General features: G+C 41.8%; 1 protein-coding gene across 1 annotated transcript in view; it reads right to left on the reverse strand.

Moving 5' to 3' along the window:
- APOB (apolipoprotein B) overlaps positions 1 to 23,876 on the reverse strand; it is a 109,521-nt gene that overhangs the window by 79,890 nt on the left and 5,755 nt on the right. The window contains exons 2-9 of the mRNA XM_068124702.2: positions 18,993 to 19,022; positions 17,930 to 18,048; positions 16,705 to 16,844; positions 14,012 to 14,162; positions 12,836 to 12,985; positions 7,088 to 7,209; positions 6,886 to 6,962; positions 6,244 to 6,466 (exon numbers count right to left, since the gene is read on the reverse strand). Coding sequence (XP_067980803.2) covers positions 6,244 to 6,466; positions 6,886 to 6,962; positions 7,088 to 7,209; positions 12,836 to 12,985; positions 14,012 to 14,162; positions 16,705 to 16,844; positions 17,930 to 18,048; positions 18,993 to 19,022 — 1,012 coding nt within the window. The remainder of the gene's footprint in view (positions 1 to 6,243; positions 6,467 to 6,885; positions 6,963 to 7,087; positions 7,210 to 12,835; positions 12,986 to 14,011; positions 14,163 to 16,704; positions 16,845 to 17,929; positions 18,049 to 18,992; positions 19,023 to 23,876) is intronic.

A 23,876-nucleotide genomic window follows, 5' to 3' on the forward strand; every position in this document is an offset into this window, starting at 1 on the left:
CTGTGCCTGTTCCCTCTCTGGGGTGGACTGGTGCATAAAATTGAGAATTAAATTCTCTTCCTGGTATTGGGTGCAGTGCAATCTTACGGTGAAGTAGGGGGCTGTAGCTCTGCTAAGCTCATGCCTAATAGGCAGAGCCTATGCAACTGTTTAGCCATAAGAGTTTATATATACGGTCATGTGAAAAAATAAGTACACCCCATGTAAAGTTTTGACTTTTTCAACATATTTCAACATACAGCTATATGATCTTCATTTCAACAATATTGATAGAAAAAGGTGATATAATATAACAAATATCATGAAACATTTACATTTTGTAGTCCATTGTATAATTTAAATAAACATAAATGCAAATTTCACATGTAGAAAAAGTAAGTACACCCCTACATTTATCACTACTTCAAATACCTAAAATTAGAATCAGGTGCACCAGCTGAGGTGAAAATGATTAGAACATCGTTAGAGAGGATCTTGGAGGAACCTGTCTTATTTAAACCTCAGACATTTAGTTTGGTTTGCTCTTTGTTGTTGAATTGTGCAGCGTCACCATGCCTAGATCAAAAGAGCTCTCTGAGGCCTTCAGAAAGAAGGTTATAGATGCCTACGGGTCTGGGAAGGGATTTAAAAAGATCTCCAAACAATTTGAAATCAATCATTCGACTGTCCGGAAGATCATCTACAAGTGGAGAAGATTCCAAACAACTGCCAACTTGTTCAGGCCGGGCTGCCCCAGCAAGTTCAGCCCGAGAGCAGACCGCAAGATGCTGAAAAAAGTCTCCAAGAACCCCAGAATGTCATTACGGGACCTACAGGTAGCTCTTGCCACTGTTGATGTCAAAGTGCATGAGTCTACCATTAGAAAGAGGCTGCACCAATTTGATCTACATGGGCGGTGTCCCAGGAGGAAACACTTGCTGTCCAGAAAGAACATCAGGGCAAGACTAAAATTTGCCAATGAACAGACCTTTGAAGGCAAAGACCAGCACTTCTGGAACAATGTGCTCTGGACAGATGAGTCAAAGGTAGAGCTATTTGGCCACAGTACCAGAAGACATGTTTGGCGAAAACCAAAGACAGCATTTCACCACAAGAACCTGATACCAACTGTAAAGCATGGTGGTGGAAATATTATGGTTTGGGGCAGCTTTGCTGCATCAGGGTCTGGGCAGCTCACGATCATAGAATCCACTATGAATTCTTCATTGTACCAGATGGTGCTTGAGGATAATGTGAAGCCATCTGTCAGAGAGTTGAAGCTCAACCGAAGGTGGACCTTGCAACATGACAATGACCCTAAACATACCAGTAAATCCACCAAGGAATGGCTGAAAAGAAAGAAATGGAGTGTTCTGGAATGGCCAAGTCAAAGCCCGGATATAAATCCCATCGAGATGTTGTGGGGGGATTCGAAACGAGCTGTGCATGCAAGAAACCCCTCAAACATCACCCAGCTGAAAGAATTCTGCATGGAGGAGTGGGCAAAAATTTCTCCCAGTCGATGTCAGAGACTGGTAGACAGTTATAAGAAACGCCTACTTGAGGTTGTTTCTGCCAAAGGGGGCAATACCACCTATTAGAGCCAAGGGTGTACTTACTTTTTCCACATGCTAAATTTGCATTTATGTTTATTTAAATTATACAATGGACTACAAAATGTAAATGTTTGATGATATTTGTTATATTATATCACCTTTATCTTTCAATATTGTTGAAATGAAGATCAAATAGCTGTATTTTGAAATATGTTGAAAAAGTCAAAACTTTATATGGGGTGTACTTACTTTTTCACGTGACTGTATATATATTGTATAATATAGACACACTATAGAAAGATATCCTAATATAGTAGATATACTGTATATCTGCTTGTCTCTGCATGTCTATTTATACATCTCTCCTAATTTAAATCTACATTATTTTTGCAATACCTTGCAAATGTGCTGTTAACCATGAAATCTGGAGCATCTATTTAAGTATAAAATACACAAGGAATGGGAGTGGGTCAAAATTAAGGTTGCGTTACAGATCAGGAAGGGTCTAGGCTCCGGGCCAGGTATGGTCCATCTGCACCCCCCCCCCCCCCCCCCCCACAACTCTCCGACCCTGGGTTTTTCTGAACCATTGGGGTGTCCTGGGGTGGAAATCAACTGGTAACAGTAAATAAACTTGGACTCACTACCCATTTGGTACCTATATTGGATGGTACCCTCAAAACAGCATATTTTTAAATCCGCGTTGCGCCATATTCGACACACGTGTTCTTTTGGTATTTGTGCCTGCTAATATTAACTCAGAATAAAAAGTTATATACCAAAAGAAAGCTGTTCATCTACTGATCATCATAGAATATTGACACATTACTTATAATGGTACCTTAATGGTCATAACTAGTGCTGAATAGCAGTACCCCACTTTAACGTAACATAATTCGGTATCGACCGTACTATTTCATCTTACACACATAATATGAACACATTACACCTGATATGCTTACATATATATTTTATTGGCTTTCTCCTGTATATCAGCTTTAATTTGATACCAGATACATCCCCATAGCTTCAATTCTCTTTTTTATACAGCGTGTCAAAGATACTACCGGTATGGGGTGATATTGTAGGCGATGCTGCATTTGTCAATTTACAAATGCTGCCACGTATATCATGTACATATATGTTGGACACATGACAAAATCTATGTATTGTTAATATGTGTTACTTAATATATTGTTGTATTGATGTATCACTGTAGTTTATTGCAGGAATTTTGACGAAAATGGCATGCAGATCCTTCCATGTTTGTATCCTGCGTAAATTGAGATCATCAGATTGTACAATTATGTTATTTAAGTGTCTCTTACAGCGACAGAACGAGTCAATTAGTTAAGTTAAACACCTTTTTTTACATAGTTAAGTATGCAATATAAGATATTTTTTATAATTAAGATGCAATTTATAATAATTATTCAGCTTGGTACTTACCAATATTTTGATGTGTTTTGCAGGTGAAGTAACAACGCTAATATGGAACATCCGGCGCGAGCGAAACGTACACGTGAGAGTGAACAACCACCCATTGTGTGCATAACTCATGTAAAGGGACTGAGCTATGGAGAGTTGCACTTGTTATCTGGACTCAAAAATTCTGAGAAGAAATTGGCCAAGCTGCAGGAGGTCAAAGAAAGACGCCTTGCACAACCCCCACAGTCTCCGCATATGATGAAGGACACATGTGATTTGGTCCCTGAATCTCTGGCCGAACACCATGGTTTCCACTGGGAGTGTTACAAGTTCTGAAGGCTGAAGCCATCGGTCAACAAGCTCATGATAAATTTGTTGAGGTCCGACTGAAAACTGGCGAAGATTTTTTTGAACCAGTAAAACGACTCAATCTCAAAACTCTGAACAACATGAACAAAAGTTCCAAGACCAAGACATCAAAGAACAAAGTCACCCAGTTCAAGCACCAGGGAAACGTTGCATTTCAGCTTTTGCTGAAATCGCAAAATCAAGGGCTACAACTTGACCTAAAGGAACTGATGTCATACCCATTAACTCCAGTACCATACAGCTTGGCGACCGGAGATGGGTACCTAGCAAAGACAGACAAGGCAAAGGCATTCCAGCTCCTGACCAAGGACTGTACTGACATCACTGTACCACAGGCAAGGGTCACCCTGACAGTGTATGACGGAAATGCCACCTTCTACTATCTAAAAGACATTCCTAACAACTTCAGCCAGATCTGTTCCAAGGTCTTTGACATCATCAGTAAGACAGGAGATGTGGTGTTCAGCACAGATCAATACCTACCTGGATCAGTGAAGTCGATGGAGAGGCGACGTCGCGGCTGTGGAGAAAAGTTGATTCTAAAAGGAGAAGCTACAAAGAAACCGCAAGATTGGAAAATGTTTCTCTCGAACGACGAGAATAAAATCCAGTTCATCCGACTGCTACTCAGGCTCTGGAACAGTGACCAGTATGCTTCTCGGTGCCATGGTCGAAAAGTGATCTTGATATGTGAAGGGAAGGCATACCAACTCACATCCACAGATGGTCAGACAACAAATGCCAAAGAGTTGCCTCAGCTGGAATCGTCTCAAGAAGAAACAGACTCGCGCGTGATATTATACGTAAACTACGCCAGGAGCCAGAAATATGAGTTTGTTCGAGTGAAGAGCCCAGACTCGGATGTATTCTTCATCTTACTGCACTACGCCGCATCGATAAACGACATAAAGATACTGTTTGACACAGGCACAGGAAACAAGCAGAGGCTAATAAACGTCAGTAAACTCGCAGCAGACTTCGGCCAAGAGAAGAGTACTGCTCTTATGGCACTTCACGCCTACAGCGGTTGTGACAGCACTAGCGCTTTCCGAGGGATTGGAAAAATCAAACCTGTTAAAACGCTGCTTCGTCTGCCGCAATACATCCCTATTCTCAACAAGCTTGGAGATACGTGGGATGTGCCAGAAGAGCTGAACAATCAACTAGACAGCTTCACATGTGCCATGTATGGAAGAGGAAAGGTATCACACGTTGATGATCTGCGACTCCTGAGAATAAATGAGCTATGTGCCAAGGAGAATCGTCACCTACCCTCAGGCAATGTAGACATGGCCAATATTCCACCATGTATGAGGAGCCTCACACAGCACATCCGAAGGGTCAACCACCAAGTGGGAATTTGGAAGAGAGCTCACGTTCCTCGACCAAGGATTCCCAAAGCAAGTCCAGGCCATGGCTGGGAAGAGGAGAAAGGCTGCCTGGATCCTCTCTGGTATGATGGAGACATGCTTCCGCGTGAGCTGGCTGATATAGCTCAGGTCATGTCAGACGACGATGAGAGTGATGATGAATCAGGTGATGAAACACCTGATGATATGGATCGTGTTTTGTACAGTGATACCGATGAAAGTGACAGTGACGATGACTGATCATGATGGACATATGCCATTCGTGCAAGCAAGCCAACTTGACTGCACTCATGCAGTGTTTGACTTTTGTTGATAATTAACAAAATGCAATTGTTTGTTTGTGTTCTTTTGAGAGTGGATACTTGTATTATATGATATAATGTGGTTAACTGAGTGTACGACATACATATGTAATTGTAGGGATAAAACTGACTGTTAATATTATTATGATATCTGTTGTTGAGCAATAATGTTTGGTTTATCATCAAAATATTCGATACTAAAAATTTTTTCAATGGGATGTTAAAATTTAGTTTCAAATAAGAAATATTTTTACTTTTACAGTAAATATTCGAGCATTACATTGTTACTGTTCTGTGGAAGGTGTTTGACCCAGTGTATGAATATTAATATGATGATATTAAAAACTACTGTGATTAATAAACAAGTTTTTCTTGTTTAATATGTTAATAAGATGGCAGTATGATTATGATATTCGATTATGAATGACATTTATAAGTGTAATAGGCAGTTCTTTTGAATATAGACAAAGACTGTTACCGAGATTATATGATTCATGGTTCCCGCGAAACAGGTAGTATCTTTGACACGCTGTATAAAAAAGAGAATTGAAGCTATGGGGATGTATCTGGTATCAAATTAAAGCTGATATACAGGAGAAAGCCAATAAAATATATATGTAAGCATATCAGGTGTAATGTGTTCATATTATGTGTGTAAGATGAAATAGTACGGTCGATACCGAATTATGTTACGTTAAAGTGGGGTACTGCTATTCAGCACTAGTTATGACCATTAAGGTACCATTATAAGTAATGTGTCAATATTCTATGATGATCAGTAGATGAACAGCTTTCTTTTGGTATATAACTTTTTATTCTGAGTTAATATTAGCAGGCACAAATACCAAAAGAACACGTGTGTCGAATATGGCGCAACGCGGATTTAAAAATATGCTGTTTTGAGGGTACCATCCAATATAGGTACCAAATGGGTAGTGAGTCCAAGTTTATTTACTGTTACCAGTTGATTTCCACCCCAGGACACCCCAATGGTTCAGAAAAACCCAGGGTCGGAGAGTTGTGGGGGGGGGGGGGGGTGCAGATGGACCATACCTGGCCCGGAGCCTAGTCTTTATGAGGCAGTCTATTCAATTAAATTCATTCAATATGTCGACCCCACCGCAGATCCATATAGGAATTAGCAATTTATTCAAGTTACCTGTATGCTTTATCAGCTGTACTATAAAGAGGGAAAACATTTAAACTTAAACGAAAATATGAATGCATTTCAGCCCTTACGTGGATTTTTTGAGCAAGTCAGGCAGGGTGTTGGCAAGCGTGGTGTCTGAGAGTGTACGTAGATTCTTGACATATTGGAGAAACAGCTTTGCTCTTTCCTGATCGTCTCCGCTTTTTGCATTCTCCACCATTTGCTCGAGGGTCTCCAATGTTTTCTGTGGAACTTCGTCAATCTTCTCAGGGAAAGAAAATTCCATGTTGAGGCCTCGGTCGTGAAGATTGGCTTGGGTGAATGTGCAAGAAGTGGGGATAAAGTGAAAACAACGGGAAGATACAACGTTGAAACACAGGAAGTAACAATGATTTTGTTGATCTAGTTAATTAATAGGATTTTTTTTCTATCTCAAAGAAAGATTGATGAGATAATAAGCTGGATAGCAAGTGTTCATTATTAAATTAACAGGTAAGATCAGACGTTCAAAAAATGAATCTTTATGTTCTTTCCAGAATTCCATGAAAAAACTGTAGCTGTTGCGTTTGTAAACCGATGGTCATTCGGGAAGGGGCAACATCCTTGAGTGATGAAAGAACCGATTGAGTATATGAAAGCAATCTTGGAATAAAAGGAACACATGCGGCTAAAGATTGTGTCTGAGATTCCTTCTTGCTACACAGGAAATACAACAGCAAACAACAACTTACTGTAGTCAAAACCCCTCTTGTTCGATTTTTGGGTCTTCTCAAAATTCAATGTCTGTGTCAGTACCAATTGATTGGCTCTGAAGCATGAAAAAAGGTAATTCAGAATTATAACTACAATTATCAACGAATTGTTTATGCAATTTATTTCCAATAATTTTACAGTATCTACACGTACAAAGAAGTAATAAATGCTGGGACTTACTCCATAGATTGACTGAAGTAATACTTCTCTTGGCATTCTGCGGTTATCACACGGTTATTACGTAAAACGTTGTAATTACAATTTTGGGAGGAATTAAACATGTAATTCTTCCAAGAGTATTCCTGAAAAGAGATGGTGGTGGTAAATTAGTGACAATGGAGAAATACCTGGTACAAGTACAACACTCATGAGGTAGTGCAATTTGTTTCCAAAAAGCTCCCATCAGCTCTCTCAAACTCCTTAGAATAATCATGCAGAATAATCTTAAGTGCGATCAACAAATGTAACTTCTTGTTACCTCCGCCACCAAAGGTGAATGGAGGTTATGTTTTCACCCCTGTCTGTTTGTCTGTTTGTCTGTCTGTTTGTTTGTTTGTGAACAAAATATCTCAAAAGGTTGTGGACTGACTCGGACGAAATTTGGCAGAGATGTAGCGTATGTGACAAGGACGAAATGATTAGATTTTGGTGAAGATCCGGATTCGGATCGGGCTACTAGAATTTTTAAGTGATTCTTCACCTTTGGGAGATAGGGCCAAAAACGATACATAGCAAGGTATCTCAAAAATTTGTGGACGGATTTGGACGAAACTTGGTGGACCGGTTGGGTGTCTGACAAGGACAAATAGATTCGATTTTGGTGAAGATCTGAATATGGATTCGGATATGAGAATTATTTAATTTTTAAAGTGCTGCTCCTGGACTCTTGTGTCCTTTCCTTCTGACAAGGTGGAAAAGTTTCTGTCAACCCTCGACACTGATTCTGCAACTGGTCCTGACGGCATCAGCCCACGGGTCCTAAAATCATGTTCTTCTGCTCTTTCACTCCCTCTTTCTGTTCTCTTCACCCTCTCTTTTGCTCAAGGTCATCTGCCATCTGCTTGGAAATCAGCCAACATCACCGCTTTGCACAAAAAAGGTGCAAAAACAGATCCCAGCAACTACAGACCAATCAGCCTTCTCCCAATTATCAGCAAAGTCATGGAATCCATCATTGCGTCAGATATTAAATCTTTCCTCTTCTCCAATGGCTTGATCTCTGATCATCAATTTGGTTTCAGACCTGGTCACTCTACTCTGGACATGCTGCTTCTGCTTTCTCAACAATGGATGGAGGTCCTCAACGCCAAACAGGAAATTAGAGCTGTCTCCCTTGACATTTCACGTGCCTTCGATGCGGTCTGGCACCCTGCTCTGCTCTCCAAACTCTCCTCCTTTGGTATCATTGGAAATCTCCACGCATGGCTGGCGGACTTCCTCTCTGGTCATAGTCAACGTGTGGCCCCGGATGGGTTTCTCTCATCTCCTCTTCCTGTTCAGGCTGGAGTTCCCCAAGGTAGTGTTCTGGGCCCTGTGCTTTTTCTGGTCTTCATCAATGTTCTCTCTGACTCTCTTGAAAATCCTCTCTATCTCTTTGCTGACGACTCTACTCTCTGTCGCTCCATTCCTCATCCCTCAGATCGGCAGTCTGCAGCCTCCTCACTCTCTGCAGACCTGGACAAAATCACAGACTGGTCAAACAAGTGGAACATGTCTTTCAATCCTGACAAATCTCACACTCTTACAATGTCTCTCCGAAAGGACCGACTGGACAACCCTCCCATCTACTTTCTCAACAATTCTCTCCAAGAAGTTCTGTCGCTCAAGCTTTTGGGTCTCACTATCTGCCATGATCTTTCTTGGGAAAACCACATTTCCAAGCTGGCCTCCAAAGCCAGTCGCCGACTGGGCATCCTCCGTCGTGCGAAGTCCTTCCTTGGCACACCTGAGCTCCTCACCACATACAAGGCTTTCATCCGCAGCTCAATGGAATACTGTTCCCCCCTCTGGGCTGGTGCTCCTGCCTCACACCTTGCTCGGCTTCACGCTGTTGAGGCCAAAGCTTTCAGAATCATTGGAATCTCCTGCGATGTAGTCAACGCCGAGGGCCTTTCACTCACTCACCGCAGGCAGGTTGGTGGTCTTTCTGTCTTCTACTGACTCCTCTCCGGCCTTGCTCCCCCAGCTCTCTCTGTGCTCTGTCCCCCCAATATTCCTTCAGGTCGCACAAGATCTGCCTGCAACCCTCTTATGGTTAAACTGCCAAAGTCTAGGCTCTCTGCTCACCTTCACTCTTTCATTCCCCTTTTCTCCCGCCTCTGGAACAAACTCCCCCACTCCCTTCAATCCCACTCCTCCCTCCAGGTCTTTAAACAGCTGTTCACCACCATCTCTTATCGTCCCCCATCGAAAACCTTGATCTTTTCTACCCCCGGTAATTCACCCCAGAGTCCTTGCAGTGTTCATATGTTTTAATCCTCTCCCACCTCCCCCCAAGTCCTCCCGATGTCCCTGCTCTCAAATGTTGTGTTTGTGTCCTTCCCCCTCTTCCCCCTCTCTTTTGTGTCCTTCCCCCTCTCTCCCCATCTTGTCTGCCACTCCCCTTTTTTTTTGTGTTTTGAGTGTCGGTTTGTCTTTTTGTGTGATTAATGTTAGCTCTTTCACGAGCCTCGATCTTGTATTAAAAAAAAAAGAAAAAAAAAAAAAAAGAAGTGATTCTTCAACATTGGGAGAGATAGGGCCAAAACGATACATAGCGGGATATCCCAAAAGGTTATTGACGGATTTGGACGAAACTTGGTGGTCCGGTTGGGTGTCTGACAAGGACAAATAGATTCGATTTTGGTGAAGATCTGAATATGGATTCGGATATGAGAATTATTTAATTTTTTAAGTGATTCTTCAACATTGGGAGAGATAGGGCCAAAACGATACATAGCGGGATATCTCAAAAATTTATTGACGGATTTGGACGAAACTTGGTGGTCCGGTTGGGTGTCTGACAAGGAAGAATCGATTCGATTTTGGTGAAGATCTGAATATGGATTCGGATATGAGAATTATTTAACGTTTCAGTGATTCTTCACCATTGAGTGATATGGCCAACCAGGCGGAGATATGCTCTCTACTGAGGGCCGTTCTAGATAGTCATGCCTTACGAAGACTTTGCATTTTGAGCAAATTGAAGAAAAATGGAGTCAATGCCGATGATCTGGTTTTGCTTTATGAATATATTCTTCCGCCTCTTGAATTTGGAGCACATGTGTGACCTTCTGACATTACTGCTGCCCAATTCCAATGTATTGCAGTATAAAGAAGAGAACGCTACATATGATTGTTTGTCTGAACATCTTGCCCTATGGTGAACTGTTGAACACTGAAATGTTGCCCGCTTTCTGATAGGCGCAATTTAATCACCACTCGATTCGCTAAATCCTCTCTCACTTCTGATTGGCATCAACATATTATGCTTCAATTTAAAAAATCCCACCAATTACACATCTCAAATAAGAATTCAAATATGTAAACAATCTCCTGTTCTGTTTATAAATTCAATTATTAAATGCTCAAGTCTTGATTACTGTCTTTATTTATTTATTAATATATATTACTTATTTTTCATACAATCTGGCTCCTGTTTGATGTCATTACGTGTGCTGGCAGGATGACCTCGAGGAACGCACACTCACCTCTAAGCTATTTAGCTTGGGTTTGAATTATGGCCCAGCTATAAACTGTGTTTCACAGGCAGGGTGATTCATCAATGTGTGTGTCGTCCCTAGGATGCAAGTTAAACTTGGCATCCCATCTGCAGGCATTCGTTGGTGGGTGTTAAAGATTGCACAGTCCTTTGCGAAGAGTAGGCGAAGTATCACCGGCACCATGGAAAAAATTCCAAATTCCTGCTCTAACCTACAGACAGTGGCAACAGTGGCACAGCCACACCCTCAGCCAATGAGGCTACCCCACAGCCTTGTGCTGCATACGAAAGAAGACAAATTTTAGGATGTGATTTTTTTTTCAGGAGTCATTTTATATTTTATTATCAATATTATTACCTCTACAAAATTATTGTTTTCACTCCTGTCTGTCTGTCTGTTTGTCTCTTTGTCTGTCTGTCTGTCTGTCTGTGAGCAAGATATCTCAAAAAGTTGTGACCGGATTCGGATGATATTTGGTGGACAGGTTTGGGTGTGTGAAAGGAAGACTTAATTAGATTTTGGTGAAGGTCTGAATGCAGATCCAGCTTATCAGTGGGAGAAAAAACAAAGGGCCGAATTTATGAAAGATGCTTAGTGAGAGTCTTGCTAAGACACGCCTAACTTTGAAACGCACAGCTAATCCCCATTTAAATAGCAATTTACGAAGGGAGATAAACAGCCGATTAGTTGTGCGAGTCTAATCAGCCGATTAGCATGTGAAACCCCATACAACTCTCCAAAATCAAATTGAATGAGGCATTTGCACCGAATCAAAATGCCACGGACAATTATTGTTTGAGGGGATTCAGCGCATTACTCATCATGTTGATCCAGGTCATCTAACACTACAGGGTGTCCACAAAGTCACGCACCTTAGGCAAAACATTTATTTGAAAGGTTGGCTACATCAATTGTTCGAAATGTGTCCCACCAATCTCAAAACATGTTTGTAAATGGAAAAGCAGGTTTTTCTGAATGTTCTTCAACATATCCGGGCTAATTTTTGAATTAAATAATTTACTTTCCGATGATAAATAATTATCAATTAAAGGATTTCCTATGATGCACGACTCTGTGGACACCCTGTAGATTCAGCAGACAACAAAATGATTCCTTTGAGAGTCTGTCACAATTTTTTCCTTTTTTTCATTCAGCAACAAGTTCTCAAAGATAATTTTTCATTTGAGCAACGAATGGGTTTCATCGAAGTAATCATGGTTCGCCAAGGAAGAATCCAAGACGGGAGAAGTGACACCGGCGCAAATAAGAAAATGTTTCAAAATGGATGGTGGCCCAGAGCGCCTCAAAAATTCTCCATCGCCCAAAATTCTCTGCCAGTACCTCCAAGAACACTGGAGGATAAAGACAAAGGCAAAGGCACACACATTTGATTTTGCCATACTTCTCCAGAGGATTGCGTCTAATCCTCAAAGATTCTCAATGCACGTCGGAGAACTACCCTATCATCTTCAGCCCCCTTTTGAGCTAATTCAAGCACTCCTAACACAACACTTTTCAGCGATTGGCGACTAACATTGAATTTTTTTTATTTTTTTTTGTATACAAGATCGAGGTTCGCGTAAGAGCTAACATTAATGACAAAAAAACAAACGGACACATAAGACGAAATAAAGGGAGCGAGCGACCAGATGGGGAGAGGGGGAAGCACAGAAGTACAACATTTGAGAGCAGGGATATCAGGAGATCTGTGGGAGGGAGTGGCTTGGGGAGAGGAGGCGTGGGAAGGGGCATGGGGGTGAGAAAGGTTAAAAAAACACATGGACACAGCTCGGACTTCCAGGAACGAAGTCGGTATTTCAAAAAAGTGGATCTGGGGTGAATTAACGGGGGTAGAAAAGATCAGGGTTTTGGAGGGGGGAAGATAAGAGATGGTGGTGAACAGCTGTTTTAAAGACCTGGAGGGAGGAGTGGGATTGAAGAGGGTGAGGGAGTTTGTTCCAGAGAATGAGCAATCATCACACGATTAGCGATTGTACATGTGTCTGACTCTTAAACACCTTTCGTGAATTTGGCCTAAACTGTTCAGCCTAACGAAGGTATGTGCTCCACCGAGTGCAGTTCTAGTTTCATTTTGTTTTATCTCGACGAAACTGAACTTTTTTTTTAGTCCTTGGACTACGTTTCCTGTATATTTTGGAATGAAACCGAAATGTTATCCTTTTATCTTAGCGAGTACCCTTCCGCTCATACAAAGGCATTTGTGTACCTGGATGAATACAGCAAAGGGGTTTACTGATTCCATGGCAGATGCCGAATGCTGGCAAGCCTCGAGGTCCCGCTGTACATGAACGTTGTAGTTGTCTTCAATGGAATCATCAAAATGAATGGAGGTTGGACACAGTCCATGGATGGTGGGCTGCAGGAAGAAAATGGAGTGATCGTCACACAATGAAACCTCAACGAAGATTATGATAACACAATGAAGTTGCCATCATTAATTTTCAAGATCTTAGCAGGTACAACAATGAAGAATAAACAATGATACCTAACCACATTGATGGATAGCTACTAGCTAGGTGAACTTAAATTCAATATAACAACATTTCAATGCTAATAAAGTGCAATTTAATTTATTTTTTTTAATCCAGTGATTGTCTTTTATCTTCCTAATGACAAAAAGGAAGGCAAAGGTGAACGAGTTCCAAGTCCTTATTGGTTTAGTTTATGTGTGTTGAAACAGCAATAAGGGTCAGGTTCATCACGACCTCTGGCCTAGGAGAGGAATGACAAAGACATTGTGAGGCGTGTGTGGAAATAAGTTATCAGAGAGTACATCCAAATGAACGACAGCCATATGCAATCAAGCAGTGCCAACACACAATGGCCTGCTGTTTATGACTCCCAATGCCAATAAATGGAGCAAAAAAAACAAGATTGCTCGGCAAAAATTACACAACAAATAGAAAAGACTGCAATCTACAGTTGAGGTTGAAATTTAATCGATGTACCCTTTGTTATCAAAGTGGTGACATCATGAGCAGGAGATGAAATAAACCAAAGTTCACCCAGAATTAAACTTTACAACAATCAGCTGACTTGGCTGTTTAGTGTTTGGCTAAACTTTTGCCTTACACTTACGCAGCAGTTTCCATCTATTTACAAAAAGGCCTAAACTTTTGCCTTACACTTACGCAGCAGTTTCCATCTATTTACAAAAAGGCCTAAACTTTTGCCTTACACTTACGCAGCAGTTTCCATCTATTTACAAAAAGGCCTAAACTTTTGTGTCAAAAAGTTCAACAGAACAAAATTAGATGAACGATAAAGTGTTTATATGGCTGAAAATAAGTCTCTTCCCTAAACCAAGTTATGCCTTTTCCTAGGATTGATGTGTTTCTATATCATATTCCATAGCAGTAAGACAATAAGGGATGACCATTACCATATCGATATGACCATCTGCCATTGATGGGACAGGGCCCATGAGAGCCGAAATAATTCCACGTTTCACGTTGAGGGAAGTGATTGACTCTCCTGAATCAGCATAAACTTCAGAAATCATTCCTCGCTCCGTGCGGAAAGGCAGGTCGAAACTGTAGACATGTGGAAAACATCAAAATTGAAGATCCCGAACAGAATGCCCTCAAGTTGGAGATGTACATGCATTACATGCAGAATAAGAATGACTTCATAGTAATGTTCTTTCATGTGAATTACAAGGATATTATCAGACGGAATATTAGAACATGAAATCCCATCGTTATCACATCCAAGTGCTTGGATAGGAACCCCAGACAAGCCAACGGAACTTTTTCAAGGAATTCGAAGCTAATCAGCACCACATACTACATTATTTTTTCCAAGAGGAATTAAAAGGTTTCTTGGAATGCGAAAATTAATGGAATGCTTAGATGAAATAAAGTGTGCAAGACTACATGTAGTACTGCACAACTCTCTTCCTGAATGCATGCACTTACTCCAGTTGTTGTTGTTATTTAACGGCCACTATTATCCCACCTTGTTGGGTCGGCCAGGGGAAGCTTGGCCCAAGTCTTTCACAAGTTGGCCTGGCCAGACCTGACATTCGCCTAGTTAGGGCAGGAACTTGGAATTTGGCCATGTTGCCGGCGATACTCGCCTACTCTTTGCGAAAGATACCTTGGGATCTTTAACGTCCACTAACCCATGCTGGCAGACGGGACCACCGTTTAACGTCCATCCGAGGGACGGCACACACATTGATGAATCCCCCTGCCTGTGGAACACCAAACTGACAGTTTAGGGCAGAATGCATCCCAGTTTATAGCCAGGTCAGAATTAAAACCCAGGATAGACAGCTTAGAGGCGAGTGTGCGTACCACGAGGCCATCATGTCAGCCAATGCACTTACTCAAGTATTCCTGGAAATTCTGGCTACATATTTTGTTGTTTTCCTATTGGTCCATTGTTATATTTTGAAAAAAATCGCTATCATACCATGAAAGCACCTCGCTTCTTGCACACTTATCAGTTTAGTGAATGATGATGGTGTGAGTCGTCGCTTTTGACGAATCTCTTCCCTCCGTTGGCGTGCTCACTAAGCACGCAGGTGCAGCATCTTTGGCTGCAGGTGCAGTAAATGCAATGTGAAGTCTGATGCGCATAGGCACAGCAGTCAGGCCAGGTCGTCGGTATGATGACGGCTGCCATTGATATCCAAAGTGGACAAAGCTGTCTGAAGATGCTCTGCAGTGATGCCTAATTTGGTGCCATCACTGACTTTCATGGGCACATTTATCCACGATGTCGCGCTGCCCAGAATGACCTACAGGTGTGGTTTGATATTTGAGTGTCTTTCTCATAGCCTTAGCCTAAAGAGGCCTCCCCCACAAGGCAGCTGGGATCCGTTACCTTGGACAAGGGGCCCATACCAGGTACCATCAGCCGGAGCCAACTAAGCCCAGGACTCGAAAAGGACAGGGACGTCACTCCGAGGTAGCTGAAAAACAGCTACCCTGCTACCTTTTGGAGAATAGGTAAAAGTCAAAAGGGAGGAAAGCCTATTAATTCAGGATGGTCGACAACGGAATTAGCAGCTTTGGTCAGAAGTTCCTGCAATTGGCATCACAATGTGTGTCAGAACATTGCGAAGTCCTGTTTTCTAAGTGTTGGTGGTGAATTACAATGAGCAAATATTTCGAAAATTATCGCTGAATACTTTTCTAACTACTTCCTTTTTTGAGCAAGTACATGGCGTGCTCCTGGGATGAAAAATACGATCGGTGTAATTGCTGGAGGTTTTCTATTTTTACATGGTCTATTGGTCTAAGGTTCATGGAGGAGATATAGTGCCGATAATTCACCGAATAAATTTGGTCATTCGCCATTGAGCTTGGAAGAAATTTTTACCAGCCTCGCTGGCATCATGGTCAGAGCGTCAGCGTCCATTGTCTGAGAGATCGGCAGTGCCAACCCAGGCCGAGCCATACCAACGACTTTAAAAATGGTACCTGCTGCTTACTTTGCTTTTTACGTTTTTGGTGTGACTTGACCAGGGTCAGAATCACCAACCTCCCTGACTCACGGTCGATGCTCGAATCACAATTCTGCAGAGTTGGGTATTTTTTTTTGTGTGTGTGTACAAGATCGAGGCTCGTGTCAGAGCTAACATTAATCACAAAAAGACAAACTGACACATAAAACATAAGACAAAGGGAGCGGGAGACAAGATGGGGAAAGAGGAGGAAGCGCACAAGTACAATATTTGAGAGCAGGGACATCGGGAGATCTGTGGGAGGGAGAGGGCTTGGTGGGAGGAGGCACCGGAAGGGGGGGGGAAAGGTATAAAACACATGGACGTTGCTAGGACTTCAAGGAAAGAAGTCGGAATTTTTAAAAAGTGGATCTGGGGTGAATTAACGGGGGTAGGAATGATCAAGGTTTTGGATGTGGGAAGACAAGAGATGGTGTTTACACTCTCTGTGGACTCTGTAAATGCGCAGAGTACTTAAATGTTTGGGAATGGAATAGATCGATGTCTTGATAAGCTTCTTTTCATTTGGCATCTATTTCTAGAGCTGTTCAATATGAAGCAATAACAAGCACAAATTATGATAACCAAGTCTCATTTACGTCTTGAAGATCTGAATGCCTTACCTCGTCAGAGACTCAACAAAGGCCTTCTGCTCAGGTATCGTCTGAAACTGTAATTCCTCTCCAGTTGGAAGCAAATCAAATACTTCACATTCCTTGAGTTTTAACAGAAATGAGCAGCGATCTGGCACCTCCAGGTTCACCTGTGGAACAAATGGATGCATTTGTAGGACAGCTTGTATACTATTACAAATGCATGATGCTAAAAAATAGTCTTTATTGCACAGTTTTCTTAACATGTAATCTTAATTTTGTGTTCAAGACCCAAGAAGAATGAGGCTATCTTTAATAATACAATATGCAGCCCTTTTAATACCTCCTAGAGGTATTCCTGTTATACTCAATATATATATTTATATACGCACATACGCATATGCACATGCACACAAAATGTATGCATGCACACATGGAGGTGCATACTTTTACATCTGGTAGGAATCCATTCTACCTTCCGAAACCAACATATGGAGATAACAACAAATAAGACACTCGAAGTATTCCCGTTATAACGTAGATCACTTTGGGATAACATAACGTTGTTGGCAGAAATGTCTCCCACTAAAGATGTATGCTCACCATTGTACTATATTTGTATCTATGTCGGTCGTATAACAATCGTTTTATAGCCTGATGAGGGTACACACCTCACGTGATAATTTTTGGATAAAATAATGAATGTACAAATTGCTAATAATTATAGGGATTGTTTGAAATTTGCATTACTGCATTTCAGACCTCATCTCAAAAGGCTATAGATATATATATCCACATGCGAAACTTTTTCCACATGCGAAATTTGCATTTATGTTTATTTAAATTATACAATGGACTAAAAAATGTAAATGTTTCATGATATTTGTTATATTATATCACCTTTATCTATCAATATTGTTGAAATGAAGATCATATAGCTGTATGTTGAAATATGTTGAAAAAGTCAAAACTTTACATGGGGTGTACTTACTTTTTCACGTGACTGTGTATATATATTTATATATATATATTAGGTGTGTGCATGTATAGAAGTTGCTGTTGTTGGCTGCTATGTCCACACATGGGTGTGTTTGAGGAGGTGGAGCGGAGACCTACCAGGTCTCAATTAAAGCATCCGTGTGTGTGTGTGTGTGTGTGTGTGTGTGTGTGTGTGTGTGTGTGTGTGTGTGTGTGTGTGTGTGTGTGTCTTATAAATTAACAGTAAAAAAAAAACTTCTATAAACACATTAAATACCTTGCATGTGAGTTTAAAGGACGAATGTTGGGTTGTAGATAGTTGCATCGTGCCCCCGTTTGCCTTCAGCTCATAGTTGTACGTGTACTCTTTGAGAGGCTTGAAAAGTGACATTTCTCCTGTGCACACACAACCATTCAGTCATTATACCACATGTATCACTGGCATATACCAAAGGAGTGGTGTTCCAAATCATCAATGAATGAGATACTCACAATGATCTATGACATGCCAAGGATTTATTTTTCCATACATAAGTAATAACAAAAATATAATTGTATTTTTGCCTCCTCATACACATTTTTTCACATCTCGGACCATTGTTTCTCATTTATATAACTTTTGGAACAGCACACATACAGTACATTATGAGATGAGTTCTTTCACGTTATATTACATTTCAAAACTAGCTAGAACAGCACTCGGCAGAGCGCACACCTCCGCCAGGCTCAACGGTTTACGTTTTGGATCCCACCGATAGGCCAAATCTGGATTTGGACCTGAACCAAAATCGAATCGGCTTGTTATTGTCACCTAACCAACTCTTCCAACAAATTTTGTCTTAATTCGTCCGCAACTTTTTGAGATATCATGCTGTATATTGTTTTTAGCTTCGTCTCTCAATCGTGAAGAATCCCTTTACAAATTCAAAAGTTCTGTTCGATCTTCACCAAAATCTCGTCAATTTGTCTGGTCACACAACCAATCTGTCCACTTACTTTCGTCCGAATGAATCCACAACATTTTGAGATATCCTGCTTACAGACAAACAGACAGACAGACAGACAAACAGGCAGACAGACAGACAGGCAAACAGTAAAGCAGACATACAGACAGACAAACGGTAAAACATACAGACAGACAGACAGACAGACAGGTAAACAGTAAAAGAGATAGACAGGGGTAAAAACATAACCTCTGTCCACCAAACAATTAATATGTAGAAGTGTACAATATTATTATAATATACATCACGTATAAAGTAGAGACAGAACATGAAAGCAAATAATATGTGTGATGATGGAAATTATTGGCATGTGATTTATGAAATATTTGTACTCACTTGAACATTCTTGTCCTGCTTCAATTAAAACTGCAAATAAAATGGGTGAGAATTAAATAGAATCAGTAAATGTTCACTCAGGTATCTATCTATAATTCCAGTAATCTCTGTGTGTCTGTGTGTCTGTGTGTCTGTGTGTCTGTGTGTCTGTGTGTCTGTGTGTCTGTGTGTTTGTCTGTGACCGCTGTTTCTCGACAACCACGGGTCCGATATACTTGAAACTTGCCAGGTATATTGCTGGGGACCCGAGGATGTGCCTTTTCAAGGTTTGAAATTAATCGGACAAGTACCTACCGAGCTATGTCCAAAAAACGCTTCAACCAATCAGAGAGCAGCGAGCTATCACGTGTGCCGAACCGTTAATGCAATGCAAGCGTTAATGCGTTAATGCAAGGCTTTTCTTTTTTTCCCTCTTCTCTTTCTACTTTTCCTTGCGATTAAATTGCAAACAGCCAAAATACGTTGGCGCTAATTGAATAATTGGCCATTAACACTAAAATAATCGTAACTGCGATATGCCAACTTCCGGACAGTGCAGCCTTCCCTGTTGTTGTTGTTTGCAGCAGCTGTTTGCAGCAAGGCAAGGCTTTTCTTTTTTTCCCTCTTCTCTTTCTACTTTGCCTTGCGATTAAATTGCAAACAGCCAAAATACGTTGGCGCTAATTGAATAATTGGGCATTATGTTTTACAACTAATAAAAACGAATTTGCGATTCATTCGCTTTCCTGCGCGTTTGTGTACGCGATGGCGATTTCTTTACCAAACTCCGGAAGCCGTTCGCTTTGGACCGAACCATTGCATGTAAATAGAGGGGGGGGGATTGTCACCACTCGCAAGCCGTTCGCTTTGGACCAAACCATTTCATGTAAATAGGGGGGGGGATATAATTTTAGATATATATATAGTACGGGCATGCCCTAGTTACAATAATACAGTGAAGGAGGAAAAAATTAAACTGGGAAAACTGAAGTCAGTTATTATGGAGATTTCAACAACAACCTGACATTTGTGACGACATCGAAAGGATGTTCAAAATGTAAATGAGTGTGTGTGTGTCTGTGTATATATATATATATATATGCGCCGACACAGTCCTTCTGACCCGATAAATGCACCACGGCATTAGGCGCCCCGTGCGCATGCCTCGCTCCTCCGTCAAGCTGGAAGGTTTAATATCTACATATTAGAGTCGGTGGTTTGTCATTGCATTCCCAGCATTGTTTTGTCCCAGCCTCTTACGTAAATGACGAGCCTCAAGCAAGGAAGCAGCACGCACCATCTTTAGCCTTTGTTATGACAACCAGGGCTCGAACCACCAACCTCCCAGATTCAAAGCGCACATTCGAACAATTTTGCCACCACGTCTGATGTGTGTGTATGTGTGTGTGTGTATGTGTGTGTCTGTGTGTGTCTGTGTGTGTCTATGTGTGTGTATGTGTGTATGTGTGTGTCTATGTGTGTATGTGTGTGTCTATGTGTGTATGTATGTGGCTATGTGTGTGTCTGTGTGTGTCTATGTGTGTATGTGTATGTCTGTGTGTGTGTCTATGTATGTATGTGTGTGTCTGTGTGTGTCTGTGTGTGTATGTGTGTGTCTGTGTGTGTGTCTATGTATGTATGTGTGTGTCTGTGTGTGTATGTGTGTGTCTATGTATGTATGTGTGTGTCTGTGTGTGTCTGTGTGTGTGTGTGTGTGTCTATGTTTGTGTCTATGTGTGTGTCTGTGTGTGTATGTTTGTGTCTATGTGTGTCTGTGTGTGTCTGTGTGTGTCTATGTGTGTGTCTATGTATGTATGTGTGTGTCTGTGTGTGTCTGTGTGTGTATGTGTGTGTCTGTGTGTGTCTGTGTGTGTCTATGTGTGTATGTGTGTGGCTATGTGTGTGTCTGTGTGTGTCTATGTGTGTGTCTATGTATGTATGTGTGTGTCTGTGTGTGTCTGTGTGTGTATGTGTGTGTCTGTGTCTGTGTCTATGTATGTATGTATGTATGTGTGTGTCTGTGTTTGTCTGTGTGTGTCTGTGTGTGTCTATGTTTGTGTCTATGTGTGTGTCTGTGTGTGTATGTTTGCGTCTATGTGTGTATGTGTGTGTCTGTGTGTGTCTGTGTGTGTGTCTATGTATGTATGTGTGTGTCTGTGTGTGTCTGTGTGTGTGTGTGTGTGTGTCTATGTTTGTGTCTATGTGTGTGTCTGTGTGTGTATGTTTGCGTCTATGTGTGTATGTGTGTGTCTGTGTGTGTGTGTGTCTTTCGTAATTTAGAGATTGAGTAAATTTTATCCTGACCCAGTTATCAACTGTCATCGCCATGTTTCACAGGAAGGGTGATTCATCAAAGTGTATGTCGTCCCTCGGATGGATGTTAAATTGGGTGTCACATCTGCTGACATTCATTGTGGATGTTCAATATAGGGCCACCATGGTGTCCTTCGCGAAGAGGAGGTGAGTTATCTCCGGCACTGATACAAATTCTACATTCCGACACTAACATGCCGAGGGTACCACATCAGCGACACTTTTAGCCATTGATGCTACCCCGCACCCCTGTGCTGTATACAAAAGAAGGTAATAAGTAATATTGATGACGTCATGACATTAAATGGTGAATTTCAGTTTTAAAAAGACGCTGTGGTATGTTAACCGCTATCGTATGTTAACCGCCGTGAAACGCAAGGCAAGGCTGACATTTCAGGCGTTAACCCACTGTTGGAGCAAAACAGGATGAATGCCCGAAACGTCAGCCTCACCTTACTCTTTTGCTCTGGTGAAGGGTTAACATCTGAAACGTCAGCCTCACCTTACTCTTTTGCTCTGGTGAAGGGTTAACATCTGAAACGTCAGCCTCACCTTACTCTTTTGCTCTGGTGAAGGGTTAACATCTGAAACGTCAGCCTCACCTTACTCTTTTGCTCTGGTGAAGGGTTAACATCTGAAACGTCAGCCTCACCTTACTCTTTTGCTCTGGTGAAGGGTTAACATCTGAAACGTCAGCCTCACCTTACTCTTTTGCTCTGGTGAAGGGTTAACATCTGAAACGTCAGCCTCACCTTACTCTTTTGCTCTGGTGAAGGGTTAACATCTGAAACGTCAGCCTCGCCTTACTCTTTTGCTCTGGTGAAGGGTTAACATCTGAAACGTCAGCCTCGCCTTACTCTTTTGCTCTGGTGAAGGGTTAACATCTGAAACGTCAGCCTCACCTTACTCTTTTGCTCTGGTGAAGGGTTAACATCTGAAACGTCAGCCTCGCCTTACTCTTTTGCTCTGGTGAAGGGTTAACATCTGAAACGTCAGCCTCACCTTACTCTTTTGCTCTGGTGAACGTTTAACATCTGAAACGTCAGCCTCACCTTACTCTTTTGCTCTGGTGAAGGGTTAACATCTGAAACGTCAGCCTCACCTTACTCTTTTGCTCTGGTGAAGGGTTAACATCTGAAACGTCAGCCTCGCCTTACTCTTTTGCTCTGGTGAAGGGTTAACATCTGAAACGTCAGCCTCGCCTTACTCTTTTGCTCTGGTGAAGGGTTAACATCTGAAACGTCAGCCTCGCCTTACTCTTTTGCTCTGGTGAAGGGTTAACATCTGAAACGTCAGCCTCACCTAACTCTTTTGCTCTGGTGAAGGGTTAACGTCTGAAACGTCAGCCTCACCTTACTCTTTTGCTCTGGTGAAGGGTTAACATCTGAAACGTCAGCCTCACCTTACTCTTTTGCTCTGGTGAAGGGTTAACATCTGAAACGTCAGCCTCACCTTACTCTTTTGCTCTGGTGAAGGGTTAACATCTAAAACGTCAGCCTCGCCTTACTCTTTTGCTCTGAAGGGTTAACATCTAAAACGTCAGCGTCACCTTACTCTTTTGCTCTGGTGAAGGGTTAACATCTGAAACGTCAGCCTCGCCTTACTCTTTTGCTCTGGTGAAGGGTTAACATCTGAAACGTCAGCCTCGCCTTACTCTTTTGCTCTGTTGAAGGATTAACATCTGAAACGTCAGCCTCGCCTTACTCTTTTGCTCTGGTGAAGGGTTAACATCTGAAACGTCAGCCTCGCCTTACTCTTTTGCTCTGGTGAAGGGTTAACATCTGAAACGTCAGCCTCACCTTACTCTTTTGCTCTGGTGAAGGGTTAACATCTGAAACGTCAGCCTCGCCTTACTCTTTTGCTCTGTTGAAGGGTTAACATCTGAAACGTCAGCCTCACCTTACTCTTTTGCTCTGGTGAAGGGTTAACATCTGAAACGTCAGCCTCACCTTACTCTTTTGCTCTGGTGAAGGGTTAACATCTGAAACGTCAGCCTCGCCTTACTCCTTTGCTCTGTTGAAGGGTTAACATCTGAAACGTCAGCCTCACCTTACTCTTTTGCTCTGGTGAAGGGTTAACATCTGAAACGTCAGCCTCACCTTACTCTTTTGCTCTGGTGAAGGGTTAACATCTGAAACGTCAGCCTCACCTAACTATTTTGCTCTGGTGAAGGGTTAACATCTGAAACGTCAGCCTCGCCTTACTCTTTTGCTCTGGTGAAGGGTTAACATCTGAAACGTCAGCCTCACCTTACTCTTTTGCTCTGATGAAGGGTTAACATCTAAAACGTCAGCCTCGCCTTACTCTTTTTCTCTGGTGAAGGGTTAACATCTGAAACGTCAGCCTCACCTTACTCTTTTGCTCTGTTGAAGGGTTAACATCTGAAAGGTCAGCCTCGCCTTACTCTTTTGCTCTGGTGAAGGGTTAACATCTGAAACGTCAGCCTCACCTTACTCTTTTGCTCTGGTGAAGGGTTAACATCTAAAACGTCAGCCTCGCCTTACTCTTTTGCTCTGGTGAAGGGTTAACATCTGAAACGTCAGCCTCACCTTACTCTTTTGCTCTGGTGAAGGGTTAACATCTGAAACGTCA

Source organism: Myxine glutinosa, chromosome 8 (genome assembly GCF_964187855.1).
Source record: "Myxine glutinosa chromosome 8, kmMyxGlut1.1, whole genome shotgun sequence".
NCBI classification, from domain to species: Eukaryota; Metazoa; Chordata; class Myxini; order Myxiniformes; family Myxinidae; genus Myxine; species Myxine glutinosa.